Source organism: Hylaeus anthracinus, unplaced genomic scaffold, assembly GCF_026225885.1.
Source record: "Hylaeus anthracinus isolate JK02 unplaced genomic scaffold, UHH_iyHylAnth1.0_haploid 11994, whole genome shotgun sequence".
Taxonomy (NCBI): Eukaryota; Metazoa; Arthropoda; class Insecta; order Hymenoptera; family Colletidae; genus Hylaeus; species Hylaeus anthracinus.
Genome location: NW_026534341.1, coordinates 3,796,837 through 3,817,855, shown reverse-complemented (window position 1 = coordinate 3,817,855; position 21,019 = coordinate 3,796,837). Strand labels below are relative to the sequence as shown.

Genomic DNA, 21,019 nt, shown 5'->3' with positions numbered 1-21,019 from the left:
GCGTGCAGAACACGCAGTGCTTCCTCAACGTCCAGCCATCGCGCGTGTTAACTTGCACTTCGTTATTCGTGATCGTGACCCGATTTCCGGTATATTTATTCTTGGCTCAAGCTTTCATTCTTGGTGGTTAAAAAGTTACGAGTGATCGATCGAAAAATATAAATATTGTTACTCTATCAAGACTCTGCTCGTTGAAGAACAAAACGATGAAGGTGAGTAACACTTAAATTCACGTGATCAGGTCGTCATTTTCATCGACGAAGAATTAATTCGAGTAAACTGTTCGGTTCGTGTATCCTTCGATGATTCGCTGCGCTCAGATTTTACCTAATTCGATGATTTTACCGATCATTTCAACGAAGCGTTCGCGTGGTCCCTCGCTCGGAATTAACTCGATTTATTAGAGGATTCATTTAAATGCGTCCTGATTCAACCGGAATTACTTGTATCGATCCTACTTCCTACAAATTAGGTGACTTCGTTCAAGTTTACCTGACAACGAAGGAAACAAAAATATCCCCTTGCATTTAATTTACATCGATAACACAACGATTGGCGTAACTCTTACGTATAGCTCGGATTTTTATCTTCACTTCTTAATTGTGTTGTTCGAACGTACATATTTTTCTCGAATCAACTAGAATTCTCTTTCTTATCTTGTTGTATGGGAAACATAACACACGTGTATGGTTACGATTGAAAGATCGCGTTAATAGTACCGTCCGTCCAATATAGAAACTTGTTCCGTTACATGACAAAAAAAAAAAAGGAATAGTCGGTCGATGCTTGAATGTTATCATTAACGGGAAATAGGTATTTCTACGGTCATCCTAAGGAAACGCCTCTCCCATTCGAAACAGGATTAATAAGAAATGTAGAACGCTTATTTGTGCGTGATTGTCATAAATAATAAATCGCATTACTAATATGCTACCAGTACGTGTTAATAAAACAGTACATAACGGTCATCTAAATGAAGATATACATCAGTTATCATTTCTTTTAGATTGTTTTTCTAGTCACTGAAGGTAACCGAAATAATGGAGTAAATAAAGATAAAGTATCAGAGTGAGTTAGCGGGAATTATTGGCCATTTTAAATGCTTTTTTCATTTCTTAGAAATAATAGAATCGATAAGTTAATGGTAGATAAGAAGGTACTAGAAGTTAGATTATAAAAATATAAATATGGTTAAGTTACGTACAGTTTGAGGAACCCAACAGGTTGCATCCAACGTTGATCATTTCTAATCTATACGTGCTAGACGATCGTTTCCTCGCTCGACTATTTTCTTTTCGACCTCGCTCCTCTCTGGCTTCTTACCCTCGCTTTTCCTACACCTATGTGGCACACCGTCCCACTTTGTTCGCTAACAACTTGAAGCACTTCTCTCTTCGGTTTCATTGCGTGTGCCAGCGTTTCTCAAACTACAACACAATTGGTCAGCAACATAATGGACACCCATTGCCGAGGCCATTGTCGTGGCCGTTGATATCGCCATTCGATGTAACACGATGAAACCGGATGAATACGAAAACACCTTTTTTTTCAGACTTCTTTATCATTCTGCGCACGACTATCGAAGTTTCGATATCGTCAATTGTGGCATTATAATTGGAACACTCAATTGTCCTTTTTGCTTGATTAAAATCAAAATAAGTACATATAAGAAATTCTAAAGTGTTACAGACTCGGTTAATAAATCAACGAGAAGTTTAACAGATCTCTATAAATTAAGTTGTACGACACGTTTTATCTAGAAGATATACTCGCTTCATTTAACAAGATCAATTTGACACGTTACTCCGCCAATGGAAGCAATTTAATTAAATCAATGTAAGATGCTTCAATTTCAATATTAATATTCGAGTAATAGGATGCGATAGGTGATAAAACATGTTACCGGTCTAAAAGATAGCGTTGCTTTCGAAATCTTCGTCGTTCAGGAAAATTTGAGGATCACTGAATTATATTATATATACATCGTAGACATTGGATTTGTACCACATCCACAAAGAATGATAGAAGGTGCACGTGTTGATATGTGAATACCGTAAGACTCGCGGTGATAGGTCTGGATTTCCGGTTTCGGTGCGCCAGCTTTTCCGATCGTTATGAATTCTTCGCATATTCTACGTATATCAGTGTATATCAGTTCCGCAAAACATTATCAAAATTAAATTGTATCAAATATTCAGGAGAATTAAGAATAATTTAGGCTGATATTCTACAGTTGGATGACAATCAAGTAGTGGTTGTACGTAATTATTTTACTTACTTTATTGTTCGAATGAACGGGAATACCTAGAAAAAGTAACAACGAAGTTATTTTACGTGTATGCATTACGAATGGATGTAAGGATGGAGTTAAAAAAAAGCATAAAATCATCGTTCTTTCATATTTAAAAGAAAAAAAGAAAAAAAAAGGAAGTTATCCTAAACGTTCACGTTGAAGTAAACAATAGTATAACAAGTTTAAGAGTACAACTTAAAAAATGTAAACATTACGAGGAAGAGATAAGTAGCGAATGTATTAAAATGTAATAACTCAAAAACGAACAGCAAAAAGGGGAACATTGATGCTCGAGTACAAACTTTCCACAGTGGAATTTTAGATAGATTTACCATCTTCACAAAACCTACAGAAAATTACGCATTTCCAAAGAATTCCTGTTAAGAGACACAAATGGTTAAGAAGCGTAGGTGCTAAAAGGCCAACAAACCGTTCACAGCTGTGTGCTGGGCGCTGACCCAAGTCACAATTTCACCTTTTCACGAAGGATAGTAGACCAACCGACACGCTCTCTTTACCAAATTTCAGACAACAAATTGGGTCTGTTGCCTGTTGGTTGCGTACATATGCCTCGTCGAGGCCAGATACAAGATGAGAAGACCTCCGCTTCCACCGCCGCAACCGCTGAAATTGATGTACAAGAAGTCCTGGCCGATCGCCGCCCACAGGATCTCGGTGGGGAACACGATGTACATCAATGGTAACTTCCCGCCAAAACGGATGGCTCATAAGCCTCCTAATTACAGGTGAATCTCGTGTGAGGTAGCAACAAAATTTACTCCGAGCAAACGACGAAAAATCATCCCTATCGCCGTTCCTGCTTAAATCTCCCCCACCATTTTACTAAATTTTGCAAAAAGATTGCATACTCCATTGAATTTGCTATTTCGAATCGAATAACTTTTGTAGAAACATCTTTTTTGTTAGTTTCATCTCCTTATAAGATATCAACCACCATTTAAGTAAAACATCTTGTATAATAAGAGACATGCTCGTCATGTATATAGTTCACTCTTCCACGAAAAATCGATTCCTGGATTCGCAACCAATCTCGACTAATCGAGAATTTCTAGTCCTGATATTTTTTATGCGCCCGGGAACTACTATACTATACCTCGTAAATTCTTTTAGAATTCGTCGGCCACCGATGTTCAACGTACCCCATGCCATTTGGAAGAATCAAATGCCAATTCGAGCTTCTATGAACAACATCGCTGTTCTTCCGCAGCGTCCACCCGTTAAAGAGTTTCACACAGTGAACAAAATGCCGGAATTTAGCCCAGAGTACAGACCGGAAGCCGCGGTTCTACCGCCAACTCACAGAGGCGGTGTCGACGACGACAAAGGACCAATTCATACTATTCCAGCACCTAATCTCAGCCCCATGGACAAGCCTTTCAATAACGAGGCGAACGTACAGATGGCTCCTCAACGCCAGCTTACCACCGACTCTACTTACAAAGTTAATCCTCACGGTTAGTCGTTAACTATGATGTGTTATTATAACGGTTTCTTCCGTTTCACTTCGCTTCCTAGTCGAATGGTAAGATAAATTTCTCTGGTCCAAACAAATCGAATACATCACCTGTTCTTAGTAATACGAGTAAATTTAATATCGATTCACTTCGAATCAGATAATTAGTATCCACATAAAATATAAACGCAGTAACGTTTTTACTTTTTTCCACAGGATCGTTGGTACAAAATTTCGATATCGCTACGATAAGCACAAGTTTGGCACCGCAAAGAACAGTGACCAGTCCTACGCCGACTCATCATCAGTACGAAGTCACCGAAAGTAACGATATTAATCAGAAAGAATATCAAACTATTCTACCGACGTTCCTGCCCCCGGAATACGCAACAGGGCTCTCGACTATAGTGAATCCTGATCTGCAATCGAACGACGTCTATTTGAATAATCATCCAGCGTCGAACATAGGCCTGATCGGAACCAACATTCCGCTTGGACAACAGAACCTACCGATGCAAACGAATCTTCACAGTTCTCTTCACGTTGGTTTCCCAGGCACGGCTGGCCAAACGCCGTACATCATAAATCAACAAATACCTGATTTACACGTTGGCCATCCAGCTCCAGCTGGTCCGCCGCTCTCGGCAACGCAACTTTACGATCTATTGAACAGTTTCCCTCAAAAAATACCAGAACAGTACCAGATGGGTAGGTCTCACATGGATGACTTCGCTTTTTCGATACAATAGCTTTATGTGTCGTAAATACTTGAAACGCGTTAATAAATTGTGCATATATCATCGACGTAAATCAAACCAGATCGAACTGAGAAGATGTAAGCGTTGATCGATCATTTTTAGATCGCGAGATGAGAACGTTCACTAAAATATACGTGTCAGAATAGAAATAAACCTTATCGATGTAGGGCATCCATACGACTAACGACGTCAGTAAAGTAACGAGATATAAATCGAAGCACTTTGATTCCAGGTCAACAGCCGCAACTTCAACAACACATACTTCAGCAGCAACTCGGTCAATTCTTCCAACCTACCGGCGTAACAGGTTTCTCTCAGCCTCAGATGCAATCCTTCAATTACGACGAGCAAGATAACAAGGAGCAGCAGCAACAGCAGGTTTTGTTCAATCAGGATTACGTAGCTGAAAGAGTTAACACCAACTACAATGTGGGATCAGAGGCTTCCGTAGACGATCAGGAAGCCAACAATCTGCGCCAGAACGAGGATCTCGCGTATATCGCCGACGGGCCAGAACAATTGGAGAACAATATCGAATACGACGAAACGAACGAGCAGAACAGTCAGACAACGTACTACAACAAAGTCGCTAACGATGATGGCATATCCACGCAATTCTACACGACGCTACCGAATCGCGAGGCAGCCGAAAAGCTGGCAGCGTTAGCAGCAGCTGGAAACGTCAATAGTCAACTGATAGGACAACTTCGAAAACAACAACAACAACAGCAGCAGCAGCAACAACAGCAACAGCAACAGCAACAACAGCAACAGCAACAGCAACAAGAAACTACACTTAACGAGGAACCCATACCTCCCAATCACAAACACGAGGAGTACGAAACGGATCAAGAAACTAACGACGACGATCGCTACGATCACAAGTCTCACCAAGATCGAGCGCAGAATCGACAGAAGCAACGACATAATCAGCAAGAGCAGGAGTACGAGGAAGAACGAAAAGAGTACGACAGGCATCGTCAACGCCAAAGCAGCGTGTATAGTATTAAACGACCACTGAGAATTATGGTGCCGGATGAAAACGAGTATAGCAACGGGGAGTTGCAAAATGAAGAGACAAAGCAAAACACAGAGGTCGAGTACGAATATGAGAACGAGGAAGCTGACGTTACAAACTCGGGATCCGACGGTTCTTTCGATGGGAGAACAACTTACGATCAGTCGAACGGTGAATTTGGATCACGTTTGAATCCGAAGAGTGCGATATAACACCGCTGTTGAACAGTATTGTGTATGCAAAGTGGTATCAAACAATTCCTGTACTGATTCCATAAAGGATGACAGACTAATTACTCAAATTATTTCTCTTGAAAATTAATGCAACGAACACACCGATTCCGTCATCGATGGAACTTCTAATAGTCGTCTTTCTTAATATTGCTCGAGATAATCCTCCTCTTCCGGGATTCTCTTCAACTGTGCGAAATCACCTTAGAGCTGCGTCTGGATTTTAGAAGCAATGAAAAAGCTGCAGATAGTAAAATTAGAAAAATCAAAAAGGTTTTGTTCTTTCTTAGAATTTGCCAAAGTTGAGGACATTCAGGAAGAAATAATTATGGTGAATCGTATGAAGACTTTTATGAGATGAAGCTCCCCAATAGGAACAGAATCAGCGAAACTGTTGCATTAACTGCCGAAGGAACTATTTTGAGATGGATGCTGGCCATTAAAATCACACGTTAATCTGTCTCTTTTTATACTGTCAGGAAATTGTTTAATACCAGTTAGCATATCATAAATATTTATTACAATCCTATTAATCGGTTAGCTTTGTTCAGGGTTTTTGTTCAATCGACTTGACAACGATAAAGTTTCTCTAAAATGGAAAATTAGGGGCTGTTTTAGCAAGGTACGTCGATAGAACTTGCTTCCGTCGACGATACGTTGAAAACAGTCACGCGGAGAATATAGTAATTTATTTAAGATTATTTATTGTTAGATAATTCGTTATTGTTACTCGCTCTTGGTTGTAAAAGAAGGGACAGATGCTGCCATTGATTTACAGAATTCATTTTTTATTTAAATCATTGCGCTTCATCAACTTGAGCTACACTTATATGTATATGTATATACATATGTATCAATGAGATAATCTATATGGTACAAGAGCCATTTCGGGTACAAACAAAAATCTAACGAGATTTTATTTTTCAAGGATCCTGTTCCTTGTTCTTTATCTCATTTTATAAAATTAGCCAAAAAAACAACCGCTTCGTAAAAAATATCTTACTGGATACAATTTGAATTGTTAATTTTGAAGTTGAGTCCTGAAAAAACAAATCTCGCTCGAAGAAAAACAAAAGTACTTAAGCAGTACAGCACTTACACATTCACGAAATTTTAAATGACGTCACACATTGACAATGATTCAGAAAGAAATGCTACTACGATCGGTCCATAAACCATGGTTTGCCATCATGTGTCAATCGTTTTGTAAGAATATCGCACCCCGTTTCTGTAACTAACAGCGTTTGCTCGAACTGCGCTGACCATTGACCATCTGCAGTCACTGCTGTCCAATTATCAGGCCACATTTCGTCTCTCCATGTACCCTGTGATATCATTGGTTCTATAGTAAAGCAATGACCTGGCTTCATGACGCCCACAGCTTTGTTTTCTACATAAAGAAAAATTACATTAGAATGCTCAATTTAATATATCGGTTGCGAACGAGATTCTTACTAGCATAGTGAGGTACACTTGGCGCAGTGTGAAATAAACGATGAATTCCATGTCCGCAATAACTGCGCACTACGCTAAATCCATGTGCCTGTGCGTGTTTTTGAATTACATTTCCAATCTCCCTGTATTTTTCACCGGGTCGTACAATGTCAATAGCTTTTGATAAACATTCATACGTAACTTCCACTAACTTTCTTACTTCGGGTTTCACATTACCGACTAGAAATGTTTCATTTAAGTCACCGTGAAAACCATTATGGTACACAGTTACATCAACTGGAAACGAAAATAAATAATGAAATTACTGTACCTACATTAACATTAAATTTACAATAATAATGTAACACGTAATACCATTGCAAACATCTCCATCTTGAAGGGGTCTAGTATCAGGGATACCATGGCAAATCACTTCGTTTACAGAAGTGCAGCAACTAGCTGGAAACTGATAATAATTGAGTGGAGATGGATAACAGTCTCTTTCGATACAAGCCTCGTGAACTGCTTTATCGATTTCGGCTGTTGTAACGCCTACATCACAGGTACGTGCAGCTTCATCCAGAACTTCACGCCCAAGCTATGTGTACAATACTGATTTATATATCTCTTTTTTGTTAAAATAAAAATAATGTATGCCAAAAGAAAAAGAAATTTATACTAGAATACTGTACAAGACAGCTTTATATGAATACAAACTACAAAATCATTATTAAATTTTCAATAACTATACTTATCATACCTTACAAGCTACTCGCATGCCCTCAATTTCCTCATCGTCAAGCACTTTTATTTGGGCAGAACCTCTTACTGCTTGTTCGCTTACAGGAACTCCAGTAGGGTGTGTAGCATAATCTGGACGTTTGATATGCTCGGGTACTTCTCGGCGAGGTTCCTTTTTGTAAGGTCGTAATTTACCAGTGTAATGAAAAGAAGGCCACGGATTATATTCATTAGAAGATTTGTCTCCACCTGTTCCTTCTAGTTCTGATTCAGACGGAGATCGAGTTCGTGAGGTTCAATGGCATGACAAGGCAGATAATAAATGAAAGAAAGAAAAACAGACAGAAAAATAGAAATATGATCCGCCTCCTTGTGGCTAGGAATGGGAATGAGGCCAAAGGGCTCAAGGTAAGAGATCTTATAAGAAGCACGGCAAAAGACACATAGATCATTAAAAGTATATATAGTCTGATTGGACCAGAACAAAATAGAATAAAAAATAAAGGTGGAAGAAAAGAGATCCAATGCAGGTATGAGCAAAAGCTCGACACTGCATTACAAAAGAGACTATATATATACGTATGTTCCTTCTAGTTAAGAACACAATCTTTACAAGTTACTTGATGTTGAATTACCTAAGTATATTTTCAATAAAATCAGCATTAATAATTGCTATTATGAATTACTAACAGCATGTATTATTCCTCAAATTTTCGTATTTATTGCTATAGACACGTATCACATAAGTGCTGATTATTAAACTCACTCGCAAACTGATGAATAATTTTATGTAATTTCCAGCTCCGTTTGAAACAATCCTGAAATATAGCAATAAAATGTCAATATACTTAAGAATAATAAATTAAAACTTGGAACAATATCTGTCTATAACAAGTATATTCAAAAATGAACAAAATGATTCAAAGAATCTGAATTAACAAGTTGAGTATCATAACAAACATCAATGTTCACTGTCAATATGTTATTAAACAAATCCTAATACTTATGAAATTCTGAATAATGTTAATATCATTGATAATACTATAAACCAATAAGTATGAGAAAATGTTAAAAATAACCCAGAACACCTCATAGTGAGAAAGGCATACAAAAATTCGTTCGGCAAGTAACGTGTTAATTTATTTACAAATGAGAAGTACTGTAACTCTACTTCTTATAGCTATAAAAAAACGTGTAACATTAGTAAATTAGCAACAGCCTTGAGTGACGACCCTACATTACGATCACTGCAAAAATAACGCGACTATAACAAAAAATTTGAATTCGAACTCTTACTAGTCACTGTCACGCGATACGTATATGAAATCCAAATATTAAGCACGAAAATTCTCCAGACCTAACCTATAAACGCATCGTAATTCTTACCTGGGTGCAGAAATACGAGCCTTGTATTCCAATTTTCAAACATGTTGGACATTGAAGGCTGGCCATAGTTTTGCAGCCAGGAGTTTCGCACATACCAAAAGAGAGTGCCATATTCGATGAACTTTTCTTACAGACTTCTGTGATGTGACTTGGCGAACGAGGTACGAACGAGAAGAAGTAATTCGAGAATACCCTGTACTGTTTTACCAATAGATTTGGCCGGTACTATATCATCAAAGAGGTACAGCAGAACTCCGTATAACGCGGTATCGTATTTACGTTTGTGTTGTATGAGACCGTGTTATACAATCATTTTCCTCGTACAGTATGAATAAATTATCTAGCGTGTGAACGAAAGTCGCAATATTTTTAACGCGTTGCAGGAACTAGCGTTATGCGGAAGTTTACTGGACAAAATTCAGAGATGGCTAGTTAGATTATTTATGAAAAAAAAAGTGAAAATATTCATAAGAATAATGTAATTGTAGCAATTTAACAATATTAATTCAACGTTCTATTAACAATAGAAGCGTTTGTCATTATACATACGAATTAGAAACAAAGAGTACGTCGTGAATAAATAAAAATATGATTTTATGTACACACGTACTTAATAAATTAAAGATATTTTTATTACTCTGATCAATTTTCGTATTTAAAAATGCTACTGGTGAAGATTATGTGTAATAAATGTTCTATACGTCCTATTCTAAACGAGAAAGAGTCCTGATTGGTCTGAATCTGAAACATGGATAGGAAAAGTGGGGATAGAATTGTGCGGGTGCAAGAATTGATGGCTACGATTGTATACAATTGAAAGAACGCACGTGGTTACGTATCAGATAGGTTATGTTAATTGTTTAAGGGAGAAATTGTGTTTCCTTTATGTCGAGAAATTGAAAATTAAATTTCTTGTTATCAGACTGCGAGACAAATCTATTCGAACGTATAGTTCCTAATGTTTATATACAATCAAACTTTTGGAAACCATGAAAAACAAGATAACAGACGACAAATCACACAATACGCAAACTAATATTAAGGAAAAAAGAAAAAGGAAAGTTGAAATAGAGGAGAAAAGTAAGTTCATTCTATTTTATGTTGAAAATATAATAATTGTTTCGTGAATAGAAATTTTGTATCTTTTTAAAAAGTACTTGCCTTTATGTCAAAATGTGTTTTTGGAAAGTATACTTTGAAGAGAAATTTCGTGATATTAATGACATAAAAGTATATTGAAACATTCTTTAATTTTGAATCATTATGTATTAAATTTGACTTACAACTTGAAGAAAGATGTTAATTCAAGGCATTAATTATGTAGGTAATGTTAATGCCAATGGTGATGTTAAACTAAACGATATAGACATGCTTGAAAAGAGTTTATCATGCAAAGAAAATGGTGTGATAAAAAAACGAAAAAAAAAGCACGAAACTGATTCATTTATGCGTGATGTAAATAGTAGTGAATGTGCTGAAGAATTTACTGAAGAAGTATCTACAAAATTTGAAGAAAGTATAGAAATGGAGAATACAAAATCATTAAAAAGTATTATATATATTTTATTATATTACAAGTGTATCCCACTTTATGACAATTCATTGTATGGCATGAGATTTACATTTATAACATTTATAACAGTGGCATCGAATTGAATTTCTCATATGTTTGGGATACACCTGTATATATCAAATTATTATTTTAAGAATTATGTACAAGTAGTCAATTACAGATGTAGAAGGTAATAACAAAGATGAGATGACTGTACAAGTAAAAGAATTAGATGGAAAATCATTAAGGGCTAGTTTCAATTCTGCTAGTGCTTTAGAAACATTAAAGAAATTTGTAAAAATTTGTAATAACAGTAATGAAAAGGATTTAGCTGCAGAATATTTAGATGCAGGTGGCAATATCATTGAGGTACTAAAGTTATTGGATACCTCAGATAATAAGAAAAATATTGGTGCTGTGACAACTGTTTTCTCTGCAATAAGGATATTATTAATAAAGTATGTCTTTGATATATATCTTTATACTTGCACATGTTACATTTTTAAGAAAGAATAATTTACTAAGTAAACTTCTGTCAACTTATATCTTCTTTTTTCGTAGGATCTTAGCACAATATCCACAACAACAATCTAGTGCAGAAGCAGCATGTAGACATTTAATTAATTCACACTTATCAATGGTACATTCTATGCTTTCTGTACAAAGTAATGCAAAACAGCGAAAAGTAGTTTTACAATTACTTGCTGTAATTGTTTCCTTAGGTGGTAATCTCCCACGTGAATTACTTACTCATCTGTCTCTATTACCAGAAATCATTAAATCTCTTGTACGACAAACAAAGCCTACAGATGAGCACAATATAAGGAATTGTTTTATTCATTTCATTCTTTCGTTTTTAATAGAAGGAAATGTATCAACTATTAGAACTCTCTTAGACAAACACAATTTACTTTCTAGTATATTTCATGATATGATATATGATTCTAAAGATATTATTGCTTTAATTATAACTACATTGAAAACTTACATTCTTCAAAATTCAAAAATTAGCAAAAGTATGAAGTTACATATATTCTCAACATCAGTTATCCGAAATTTTGTATGTCTATATAATTGGAAAGGTCCAAACAACTGGCCAAAGAATAAAATTCAAAACTTCAAAGCAAATCCACAATATCTTGAAGAAAAAGAGGTATTATTACTAATTATGTATACCTTAAGCAAAAGTAATTAAATTTTAGTTTTTGAGTTTAATAGTTGATTATAAATAATATAGGAAAAATGATATTTTATTTTTATTTTGTTAACTTACAAGAATTTTTTAAAATTTAGATCGTTACCGACACTGTGCACAGTTTCTTAATTATATTATTTACATCTCATCGACATGGTATTGTTTTCTATGACCGTACCCTTGGTACGTCGCATGCGAAGCATAATCAATTAGTTAGCACAATACTTCAAAGTTTAGATCGACCTTGGGAACATGAAAAACCATCAGATCTAGTAATTAAAATTATGACAGCATGTCCAGACTTAATTAAATCCCAATTTAGTCTTTTGGAACCACACATTGAACCTAGAGTATCAACAAAATGGATTGCAACAATAAGATTTGTGAGAAAGGTAATTAAGATAAATATATGGAAACTAAATATCAGAAGCCAATTTGATCAACTTCTTGGAATAAAGAAATAGAAAAAATTAATATTATAAATATTGTTCTAATATTGTTTCTTAAAATTTTGCTAAAATTGAAAAACTTGTAGAAATTGGAGAATAATTAAATTTTATTGCAGATTATTAAATCAGTGGACATAGGAACTTGTTTGAAAACTTGCTCAATGGAATTAAGTGTATCTCAATTAGCTAATGCAATAATGTCTTTAACTCTACCACAAGTAATAGTGAAAAATGCAGTTATACCCTCTTTAAGTCATTCTAATATAGTAGTAAGACATGAGGCAGTACTTACACTTACAACTATGTTTGATCAAATGCAAAAATATTTAATAGTTGCAAGAGAAAATTACAATGAGGACAGTGATTTTAATACATTTAAAAATACAGTATTAGAACTTATGATAAAGGTATATATTTATTACTTAAATATGTAAGTAGCATAAGAGAATAATATGTATTAGTGCATACATTTTTAGACACTATAATGATACTTTAACTATATCGAATAAAAATTGTTGATATTGTAGAATGTTCCCAATTTAAATATGATATTGAAACTATGGAGTTTGGCCTTTGTATTGAGTCCAATTCAAGATAGCAATGTTAATACAGAACATATTCCAGAACCGAAAAAATATGAACATTTGACAGCCATTTTAAATTTATTACACAAGTATGAAGATATAAGTCCAAAATTATTGCATACATTATCGGATTTGCAACCTAGTGTATTTTTAAATACACTGAACGAATTACACGATGTTGACCTTACTGAATTTAATACTATAAAAGTAAAAACTATACAATTCTTAGTTATGTCAAATCCTACTGAATTTTCACCACAACAGGTATATAAACTATTACAACTTAAACAAATGATTACTTCGACTTGTTTAAATTACATTTTTACTAAGAATTAACTGTGTTTCAGGACATATTTAGCGATGTACTGTCATTTTTAATATCTCTTTTAAATAGAGAAGTATTCCCAATTTCAACTTCTATAAAGACAACAATTAAAATTTTATTAAATACTACTGGAATGTTTGAAGGATGTAGTGATCAAATAGATATCTGGATTAATGGGTTCGTGAATATAGATGAAAAGGAAGAAATAATAAATTGGTTTATAAATATTCTAAAGAAAGCTGCTAAAGATGTTGACAAATACGTTAATGAAATAATTAAAACAGAAGAAATTATAAATGAAGGAATAATTCCGGCGGGTCGATTAGAAGACATATTTAATGGTAAGAATTAATTCAGCTGTTAAGTGTGTTTTACATTATAGTCTACTTGCAATATTTTTTTTTCGTATACTTTTAGAATTGGCAGATATGGATACTATTCACGAAAGTTTAGAAAAAAATGTTTTACGCATGCAACGGCTCACATCGATATCGCCTGTCCTATGTTATATATTACGTAAAATGAAGAAAAATTTGCATCCAACTACTTTATGTTACGCTTCTTACGTATTAGTACATACGTTACATTATCAAGTTGCACCTGAATGTTTAATACATTTAACAAAAGATATTCAAGAATTACCAATCAAAAAATATTTACTTAGCTGGTTAGCGAGCAATAATCCTGTTTATATTAAAGAAGTACTTCCTTCAATGGTTGTAATGGCTAAATTGGATCTAGTATTGTTAAGTAATACTAAAATTCAGATAAATGAAATATTTAATGGTGACAATACAGTTACTTTTAAGTACAATAATGAGATTATTACAATCCGTCATTCTTTATCATCATATGAAATCATGTGTTTATTCAAGATGACTATATTTTATTTAACACAATTTACTAAACGAGATATTTTAACGACAACTCAAATAGATAATTATAAGATCCTTTTAATATCTTTATTATATCTTTCAAAAGAAAGTCCAAATGACCCCACACTTTTGGAAGAGTGTATAAAATCTGTGTTTACTCATCCTATCGTATTGTACAATTTTTTACCATTTCATCAGAAAGATAAAAATATTGTGAAGAGTATGATGACGGACATAATTATTGCTATTTGTAATGTAATAATTCATTGGTACAGAAAGGAGAAAGTTGAGTACTTAGTTTTTCATTTCAAAAATAAGTTACTTACGCAATTACATAAAATGATAAACAAACGTCAAAGAAGTGACAAGATAGACAGTGTTGAAGCGATTACAACTTTGTTGAACTTATTACAAGTAACACCACAAGATGTTGTATGTTTATTAAAAAAACTTATGGCATTAAAAGATACAATGTTTATCTCGAAGAATGAGAAAAATTTATCAATTTATGGATACATCGTTCCGAAACTTTTGGAAATTATCAGTAATAATGAAATTCAATCCGAGCGTAATGCATTGTTTGAATTAGACGCAGAATTTATTAAATGTTTATGTTCTCATCTACTTGTTTTAAAGTCGAAACGAATTACTAATTTTGAAAAGTGGGAATCAGCTTTACATGAATATATTTCAAAATTTCCCTTCAATATTGTTGGTATTGATACAGGTAAGTTATTAGAAAGATTCATATTATATTATTTCATTACTTTTTTTTTGTATTATGTTCATCTAATGCAATATATTTGCAGATATTTTTTTGTCATTGTTGGCAACGCCGATTAAGGATACAACTGTAAAACTACTTTCATTTTTAATTGGTAAAAATATGAAATTTATACCAATCTTTACAGAATACATGCTTAAGTCTGAAAGTATAAAAGAGAGTAATATTGTGTTTCCAATACTTCAAAGCAACTTAAATTTTAAATGGAATCAAAAATTTTTACAAGAATTACGGACACATTATCAATACGATGTTTTATCCTATTTGAGTAAGCCTACAAATACGAAAGTTTGGATAGAAGAAAACGCTACTGCAGTCTCTTATTTAATTGAAAACGTATTTGATTTGAAAATGTGTAGCGAAACGTGTAATATTATTTTACAAATTGGCGATAAGTTGGATATGGTATCTATACAATATATACAAATTCTTCAAAGTGTTTATAACAAATGTGCAACTTGTGGAGAAGACGGAGAAAAGCATATTATGAATCTGGTACAAGTTCTTGTTCATATAATTACACTGACTCTGAAAAAAGAGTCAAAAAACATCGAGAAACTTCTTATTCTTTGCAAAGGATTAAACGCTGCAGTCAAGTATTTAAGAGAGAAAAAAGAAGATTTTTTATTTGAGGCGTTGCATACTAGTAATTCATGGTCTCAATTTACACGATTTTCATTGAAATTTGGTTTTAAAGAATTAAAAGGCAATAAACAGCCGTTGCCAATATTAAAAACTTTAAGTATTTTATGCGATGTTGCATATAAGAATGGCAGTAACAGTGAATACGCCAAAACTTTATTTGAAATGGCAACTTCTCATTCCGAGTTTCTTAACATCATGTTACTATCATCGGATATAAAAAGTGTGTATATAAGTGTGTTTAATTCTGTCAAAAAACTATTTCTTAATTTCTGAATTTATTATATTTTTAGGGAATCTCGTAGAATTATTGTGGGTTCTTATTCAAAAGAATAAAACAGTTATAGCAATAACGCACGTTCCTGTTTATCTAGCAGCATACAATGCTACTTTGAGTGCGGCTGATCAGTACCTTTTACTTGTAAGAGGATGAATAATAAACATCATATTTTTTTAGAAAAATATTAATGTACATATTCGTTTCAGATTTTACAGTATTACGAAAGTAATGGTATTAATATTTACGAATATCGACCATATTTATGGGGAAATGCGGCTGCAACTCATTATAGTGTAAAAGGTGAAACACACATGAATTTGTGGAGGGAACCATCTACTTTTCAAGTTTTGAACTTATTCGAGGAAGACATAGTTAATAACACTATAAAAAATTATCCCATAGATAGAGCATTAAAGGTAAGTTAATTAATATAATTGAAACGTTGCCTGGATTTTGTTTAATAAAATTGAGCAGTATTGATATTAATTTTCATTTTTCGTAGAATATAAAATTACACGACGCAAGTGACACATACGATCCAGCATTTTATTTACCATTATTATATTTTTTATTAGCTGAAAATAATGTTGTATCGTGTCAAAAAATAGCTCAAAGCGGTGCCCTGGGATTAACATTTGCTGCATGTAGCAGTAATCATTCTGACATTCGTATGATAGCTTACACAATCATCGTTAGATATTATTCACATTTGGAAGCTTCAAGGTACTTTATCAAACACTGTAACGGCAGTAACACTACATTTTAATATATGTATTTTTTTTTTTTTTTAATTTTTATAGTTCGAAAGCAAGGTTGTTATGGATGCGATTAATAGATGCATTACGTTACGGCGTTATATCATTACATTCAGAGCTTAACGACGTGCGTCTAAATTGTATAGTCTCTATATTTTTGGCAAGAGCATCTTTAATCGCTACACAACCATTACATCCTCTTTATTTGCCTCTTCAAATATTCCTGATGGCTAAACCTGCATTAGATATAAATACAATACCTGAGCTATTACAACTCTTTCATAGTTCTGATGTGAATCATAAAGAGCATAGACATTGGATTCTGGAAACTATTCGCGATGGTATGAGGACAAAAAACGAGCTGAATGTAGCTTTTAAGTGTGTTCTATTTAAAATGCTTTTAGGTTTTTATACTTGTAATTTACCAGATCCAAGCACAAAGGTAAGATGCTCAAATATTAAAGAAACATTTACAAATATCAATCTTTTTTTAAAAAAATTGTGATTATCGTTAATATTGTTTAGCTTGTATACTTTTATTTCAGACGCTTATCCTCGAAGTGATTGATAGTACATTGAAAATAAACAGTGCTTCTATACTTCTTATAGAAGGTTATGGATTACTTCCATGGTTATTAGAAATCACAAATAATTTACATAGTCATGAAATTGGATATATTGAGTTTATAGTAAAAATAATGGACACGCTTTTGAATACAATACTGAGAATTGAAGGAGACACTGTCCATTACAAGTTGATGCTTTTAAATATTGCATTGAGTTTAAAGTCACATTTATCGAAAGATATCAAAGTTATCGTATTTACGGCATATATAAATATTTTGCAAAGGTTATTTTTATCGAGATGCATGAAAATGGCTGTTAGTAAAGAATATATAATGGAAATTCTTCAATTTTCGAAAAATCTTTTGGGCAATTTGGATGAATGCGAAGATATGCTTCGTTTTGGTTGTGAATATATATCCAAAGCAGAGTGTATAGAAGATAATGAAATTGAAGTTGCAAGGAACTGTTTGAGAACAATGGTATGGACATGGTGCAGCCACGAAGCAAGATAGTCTATTGATTTTAATGTATTATACAAATATTATAGCTACACTTATGTATACTTCTTAAGAAAATTATTATTAAATTTTTAATGAAATAAAATAATATTTCTGTACAAAGGCGGGTAACGAATCTAATCGTGTAGGTCGCTTCAACAGCGCAACACGTGTCATCGAAATGTATTTACATTATGTTGGGTAGGATTATCAACCTTATTATAAATACAGACTTCTGTTATTTATTTCTGAGTTTTCATTTACACGGACTCTTTGGACGGAGTGGTGTGCGCGCTTGTATCGATCAAATAAAAAATAATCCCCAAAATCCCATTACATATGGAGGTGCTATCAAAAGCGTGATAGGTCAGCTTTTTCAGCAATTTTCATCAGAATGTCACGAACTTCTAGGATAAAATGTATGGACAAACACATCTGCATCTGGATCATTTTGTTTTCCTGCATGATGTCTCATTACTAATGTAATTCGATAAATATCCATTTCGTCAGTGTATTCTTCACCGTCGTACCACTCTTTCATTTTAGGTAGTTGGCATCCTTCGTGCTCTAACATTTTACCGTCTATGGTGACTGCTTCATTAGTTGTTCCCGAATTTAGTCTTTCCATAGCTCGTCGCGCTAGGTTGTTTTTTAGCGCAAAATGCGCCACGGTATCTTGATCTTGTTTACTTAAAAACCCGGACTTCATGCTCCCTGTTGATCGGGAATAATTCTCGACGCTGTCTTCCGGACCTACAGCAGTCTTATCCGATGCATGCCCTCTCGGATGTCCCGTGTATCTGCAACCGTGGCATAAAACGTTTTGAGATTTGTCCAAAATGATTTTTGCTGCTTTTGGAGACCGGCCAGTGTATCTTGCACCACCAATCATGAGCGGCATTCCTTTCTTACCATTCGACGGTAAAAACTGATCCAAACGGATAGTAAAATGGTTTATATTATTAGTTAAATAATTTACGATATCTTTTCTTAAATTTGAAGCGCTGTTTCCAGTTTGATCAGCAATTACACTGAACAGGCAACCATTTAGATTCATTTCGGTGTTTAGAGGTTCCTTGTTACCAAATAGGGTCCAGTGACCGATGGAACCAGGATCTTGCTCGTGGAACTCAACATCAACAGGGCATTCATCTTCAACTTTATTTTTGTTTATTATTTGATGAAATCTATTCTCAGAGTTCCATACTCTTATCGGTTTACCCGTGACGCTAGAAAGCGCCTCCATATGTACTAATCCTGCAGGGCCATGTCTTTTTAAATCATTTATCAGCCATTTTGCTAATTGTAATTTAAATATTTGTTTTGCCTTGATATTTATATACAAGTTGCTGGATTTTTTACGTTTCCCGCGCATCAATTTATCCCGTTCTTTCTCATCGTGGTTGGAACGTTCAGCAGATATATTTACTTCTTCAAGAAAATGCATGGTTCTTATTACGAAATTTTTTGGAAATTAATTAAGATTATTCGTCGTTTATTGGATGACATTATGTTTTCTTGTGAAAAGCGCAGAGGATTTGTCTATTGGAGTGCATTTTCTGGTAAAATCGTGATAAATAATTATTGTACATTTTAAATTGAAGAGTTTTTTTTATAGGTTTGGAGATCATTTGATCTCGTAGAAGAGAAAATTTGTTATCAGAGTTGACAAACGAACAAGTATAATTTGTAGAAATACCTTGGCAGATGTCGACATATTTTGCAATTTATTGTACTACATGATTTTGGATATAGGATACAGAAATTTTGAATTATTATCACCGAAATGTTTGATCATTTCACCTAAAATTTTACGTTAATCTTTGTCCATGATTATTTGTGCAGTTGTTTCTATAGTCATTTTTTTTTTTTTTTTTTAAAGAATCGATTTTGTGAAATAATTTGAAATTTCGAAGTTTTGAAAAAATTTTGACTGATGAAAGGTCGGAAGATTAGTTCGTTGTGTTCACCGCGAGATGGCAGCACGTTCCCTATCAGGTTTTTAAAAAATAATCTTCATAAATAGATTATCAATTTAACTATTAAACATATATCACAGGTGAAGTATAGGATAGATTCATAGATAATACTATACAGGGTGTCCAAAAAGTCGGGGAGGAGCCGGAAATGGGGGGGTAGCTGAGACGATTCTGAACAACAATTTCCTTTGCAAAAATGTCGGATAGGGCTTCGTTAAGGAGATATTAAGCGAAAATTCCGACCAATCAGAGCGCGCGCCGTTGGAGCGGCGCCAGCGCGTAGTCTCAGCTACCCCCCATTTCCGGTTCCTTCCCGAGTTTTGGGACACCCTGTATACTTATATATGCTTATACTTATATATACTTATATATGCATACATGTGTATGTATTCATAATGAAATATTTATTTAGAAATATCATATCTATTATTTTATTTAGATGAATTTCTTCAATTCCATTTCAAATTCATTTCTTCGAAGAGAATACGAACACTAGTGGTACTGACTCTATCATATTATATTATACAATATTATATACCACTAGATAATGTCATATTATACTACATCATATTAGGATACCTATATTGAAGACTGGACGCTGCAATAATTTACTATAATAATTAGAGTAGGGATATTTATGCATTCATGACAAATCAAAAGACACAAATACATAATCTGTGTATATAAAAATACAAATTTACTATCTTCGGATTATTTCATTAATCGTGAAATATCTTTACCCGAATCAAGCTTCAAAGAAGCTATTCATAGGATAATTGTTAAACGAACACAACGATTTATCGTGTACTAAATCAAAATTTTCCTGCTCCATCGACGAGTTCCTTTGAATCTCGACGAAATTATAACAACACACACGCCTAACCATAAACTTCTTTAATTGAACAATTTAATTAGCAAACCGCGAAAGCAATGGAAATGGTACCGAGAGCGTAATCGGTTCGCATTCGTTGAATCGTCTCGCGAGACGGGTTCGAGAGAGAAATCGTGCGTTCGTCGACGAGAAAAAGAGGGTTAAGGGCCTGGAGAAAAAGGAAACCGTTCCCGGGCGGTTGGAAATGAGCGGGGAATCGAAAGGCAGAAGGGGGTGAGAAGCAGGTGACGGTGGTGGGGATCCTCCTGGATCCTCGCTCGATTCGCGGCTCTCCTTGCGCCGATCCACGAATCGTGGATCAGTCTTAAT

The 21,019-nt window shown here is 34.1% G+C and overlaps 3 protein-coding genes across 5 annotated transcripts; 2 read left to right on the top strand and 1 right to left on the bottom strand.

Moving 5' to 3' along the window:
• Nucleotides 1–206: 206 nt before the first annotated feature.
• LOC128888841 (putative uncharacterized protein DDB_G0271606) lies at nucleotides 207–6,848 on the top strand. Its single transcript, XM_054146006.1, has 5 exons — nucleotides 207–212; nucleotides 2,789–3,039; nucleotides 3,425–3,768; nucleotides 3,984–4,475; nucleotides 4,758–6,848. Exons 1-5 carry the CDS (start codon nucleotides 207–209, stop codon nucleotides 5,753–5,755), a joined length of 2,091 nt encoding a protein of 696 aa, XP_054001981.1. The 3' UTR covers nucleotides 5,756–6,848.
• On the bottom strand, nucleotides 6,567–9,585 carry LOC128889078 (methionine aminopeptidase 1). Of its 2 annotated transcripts, XM_054146397.1 has the most exons (6): nucleotides 9,335–9,585; nucleotides 8,715–8,766; nucleotides 7,968–8,212; nucleotides 7,583–7,805; nucleotides 7,229–7,504; nucleotides 6,567–7,163 (listed from the first exon to the last, which is right to left on the bottom strand). In XM_054146397.1, the coding sequence occupies exons 1-6, from the start codon at nucleotides 9,443–9,445 to the stop codon at nucleotides 6,931–6,933; spliced, it is 1,140 nt and encodes a 379-aa protein (XP_054002372.1). In that variant the 5' UTR covers nucleotides 9,446–9,585; the 3' UTR covers nucleotides 6,567–6,930. The 2 variants fall into 2 exon arrangements, with proteins under 2 accessions (XP_054002372.1, XP_054002373.1); XM_054146398.1 differs by lacking the exons at nucleotides 8,715–8,766; nucleotides 9,335–9,585 and adding an exon at nucleotides 8,584–8,700.
• LOC128889076 (nucleolar pre-ribosomal-associated protein 1) lies at nucleotides 9,455–17,962 on the top strand. Of its 2 annotated transcripts, none has more exons than XM_054146396.1 (16): nucleotides 9,455–9,575; nucleotides 10,257–10,414; nucleotides 10,659–10,883; nucleotides 11,068–11,344; nucleotides 11,448–12,039; nucleotides 12,180–12,473; nucleotides 12,647–12,937; nucleotides 13,058–13,378; nucleotides 13,462–13,780; nucleotides 13,857–15,041; nucleotides 15,124–15,963; nucleotides 16,034–16,161; nucleotides 16,227–16,436; nucleotides 16,523–16,743; nucleotides 16,821–17,217; nucleotides 17,321–17,962. In XM_054146396.1, the coding sequence occupies exons 2-16, from the start codon at nucleotides 10,324–10,326 to the stop codon at nucleotides 17,852–17,854; spliced, it is 5,925 nt and encodes a 1,974-aa protein (XP_054002371.1). In that variant the 5' UTR covers nucleotides 9,455–9,575; nucleotides 10,257–10,323; the 3' UTR covers nucleotides 17,855–17,962. The 2 variants fall into 2 exon arrangements, with proteins under 2 accessions (XP_054002371.1, XP_054002370.1); XM_054146395.1 differs by lacking the exon at nucleotides 9,455–9,575 and adding an exon at nucleotides 9,779–10,164.
• The last annotated feature ends 3,057 nt before the right edge of the window (nucleotides 17,963–21,019 follow it).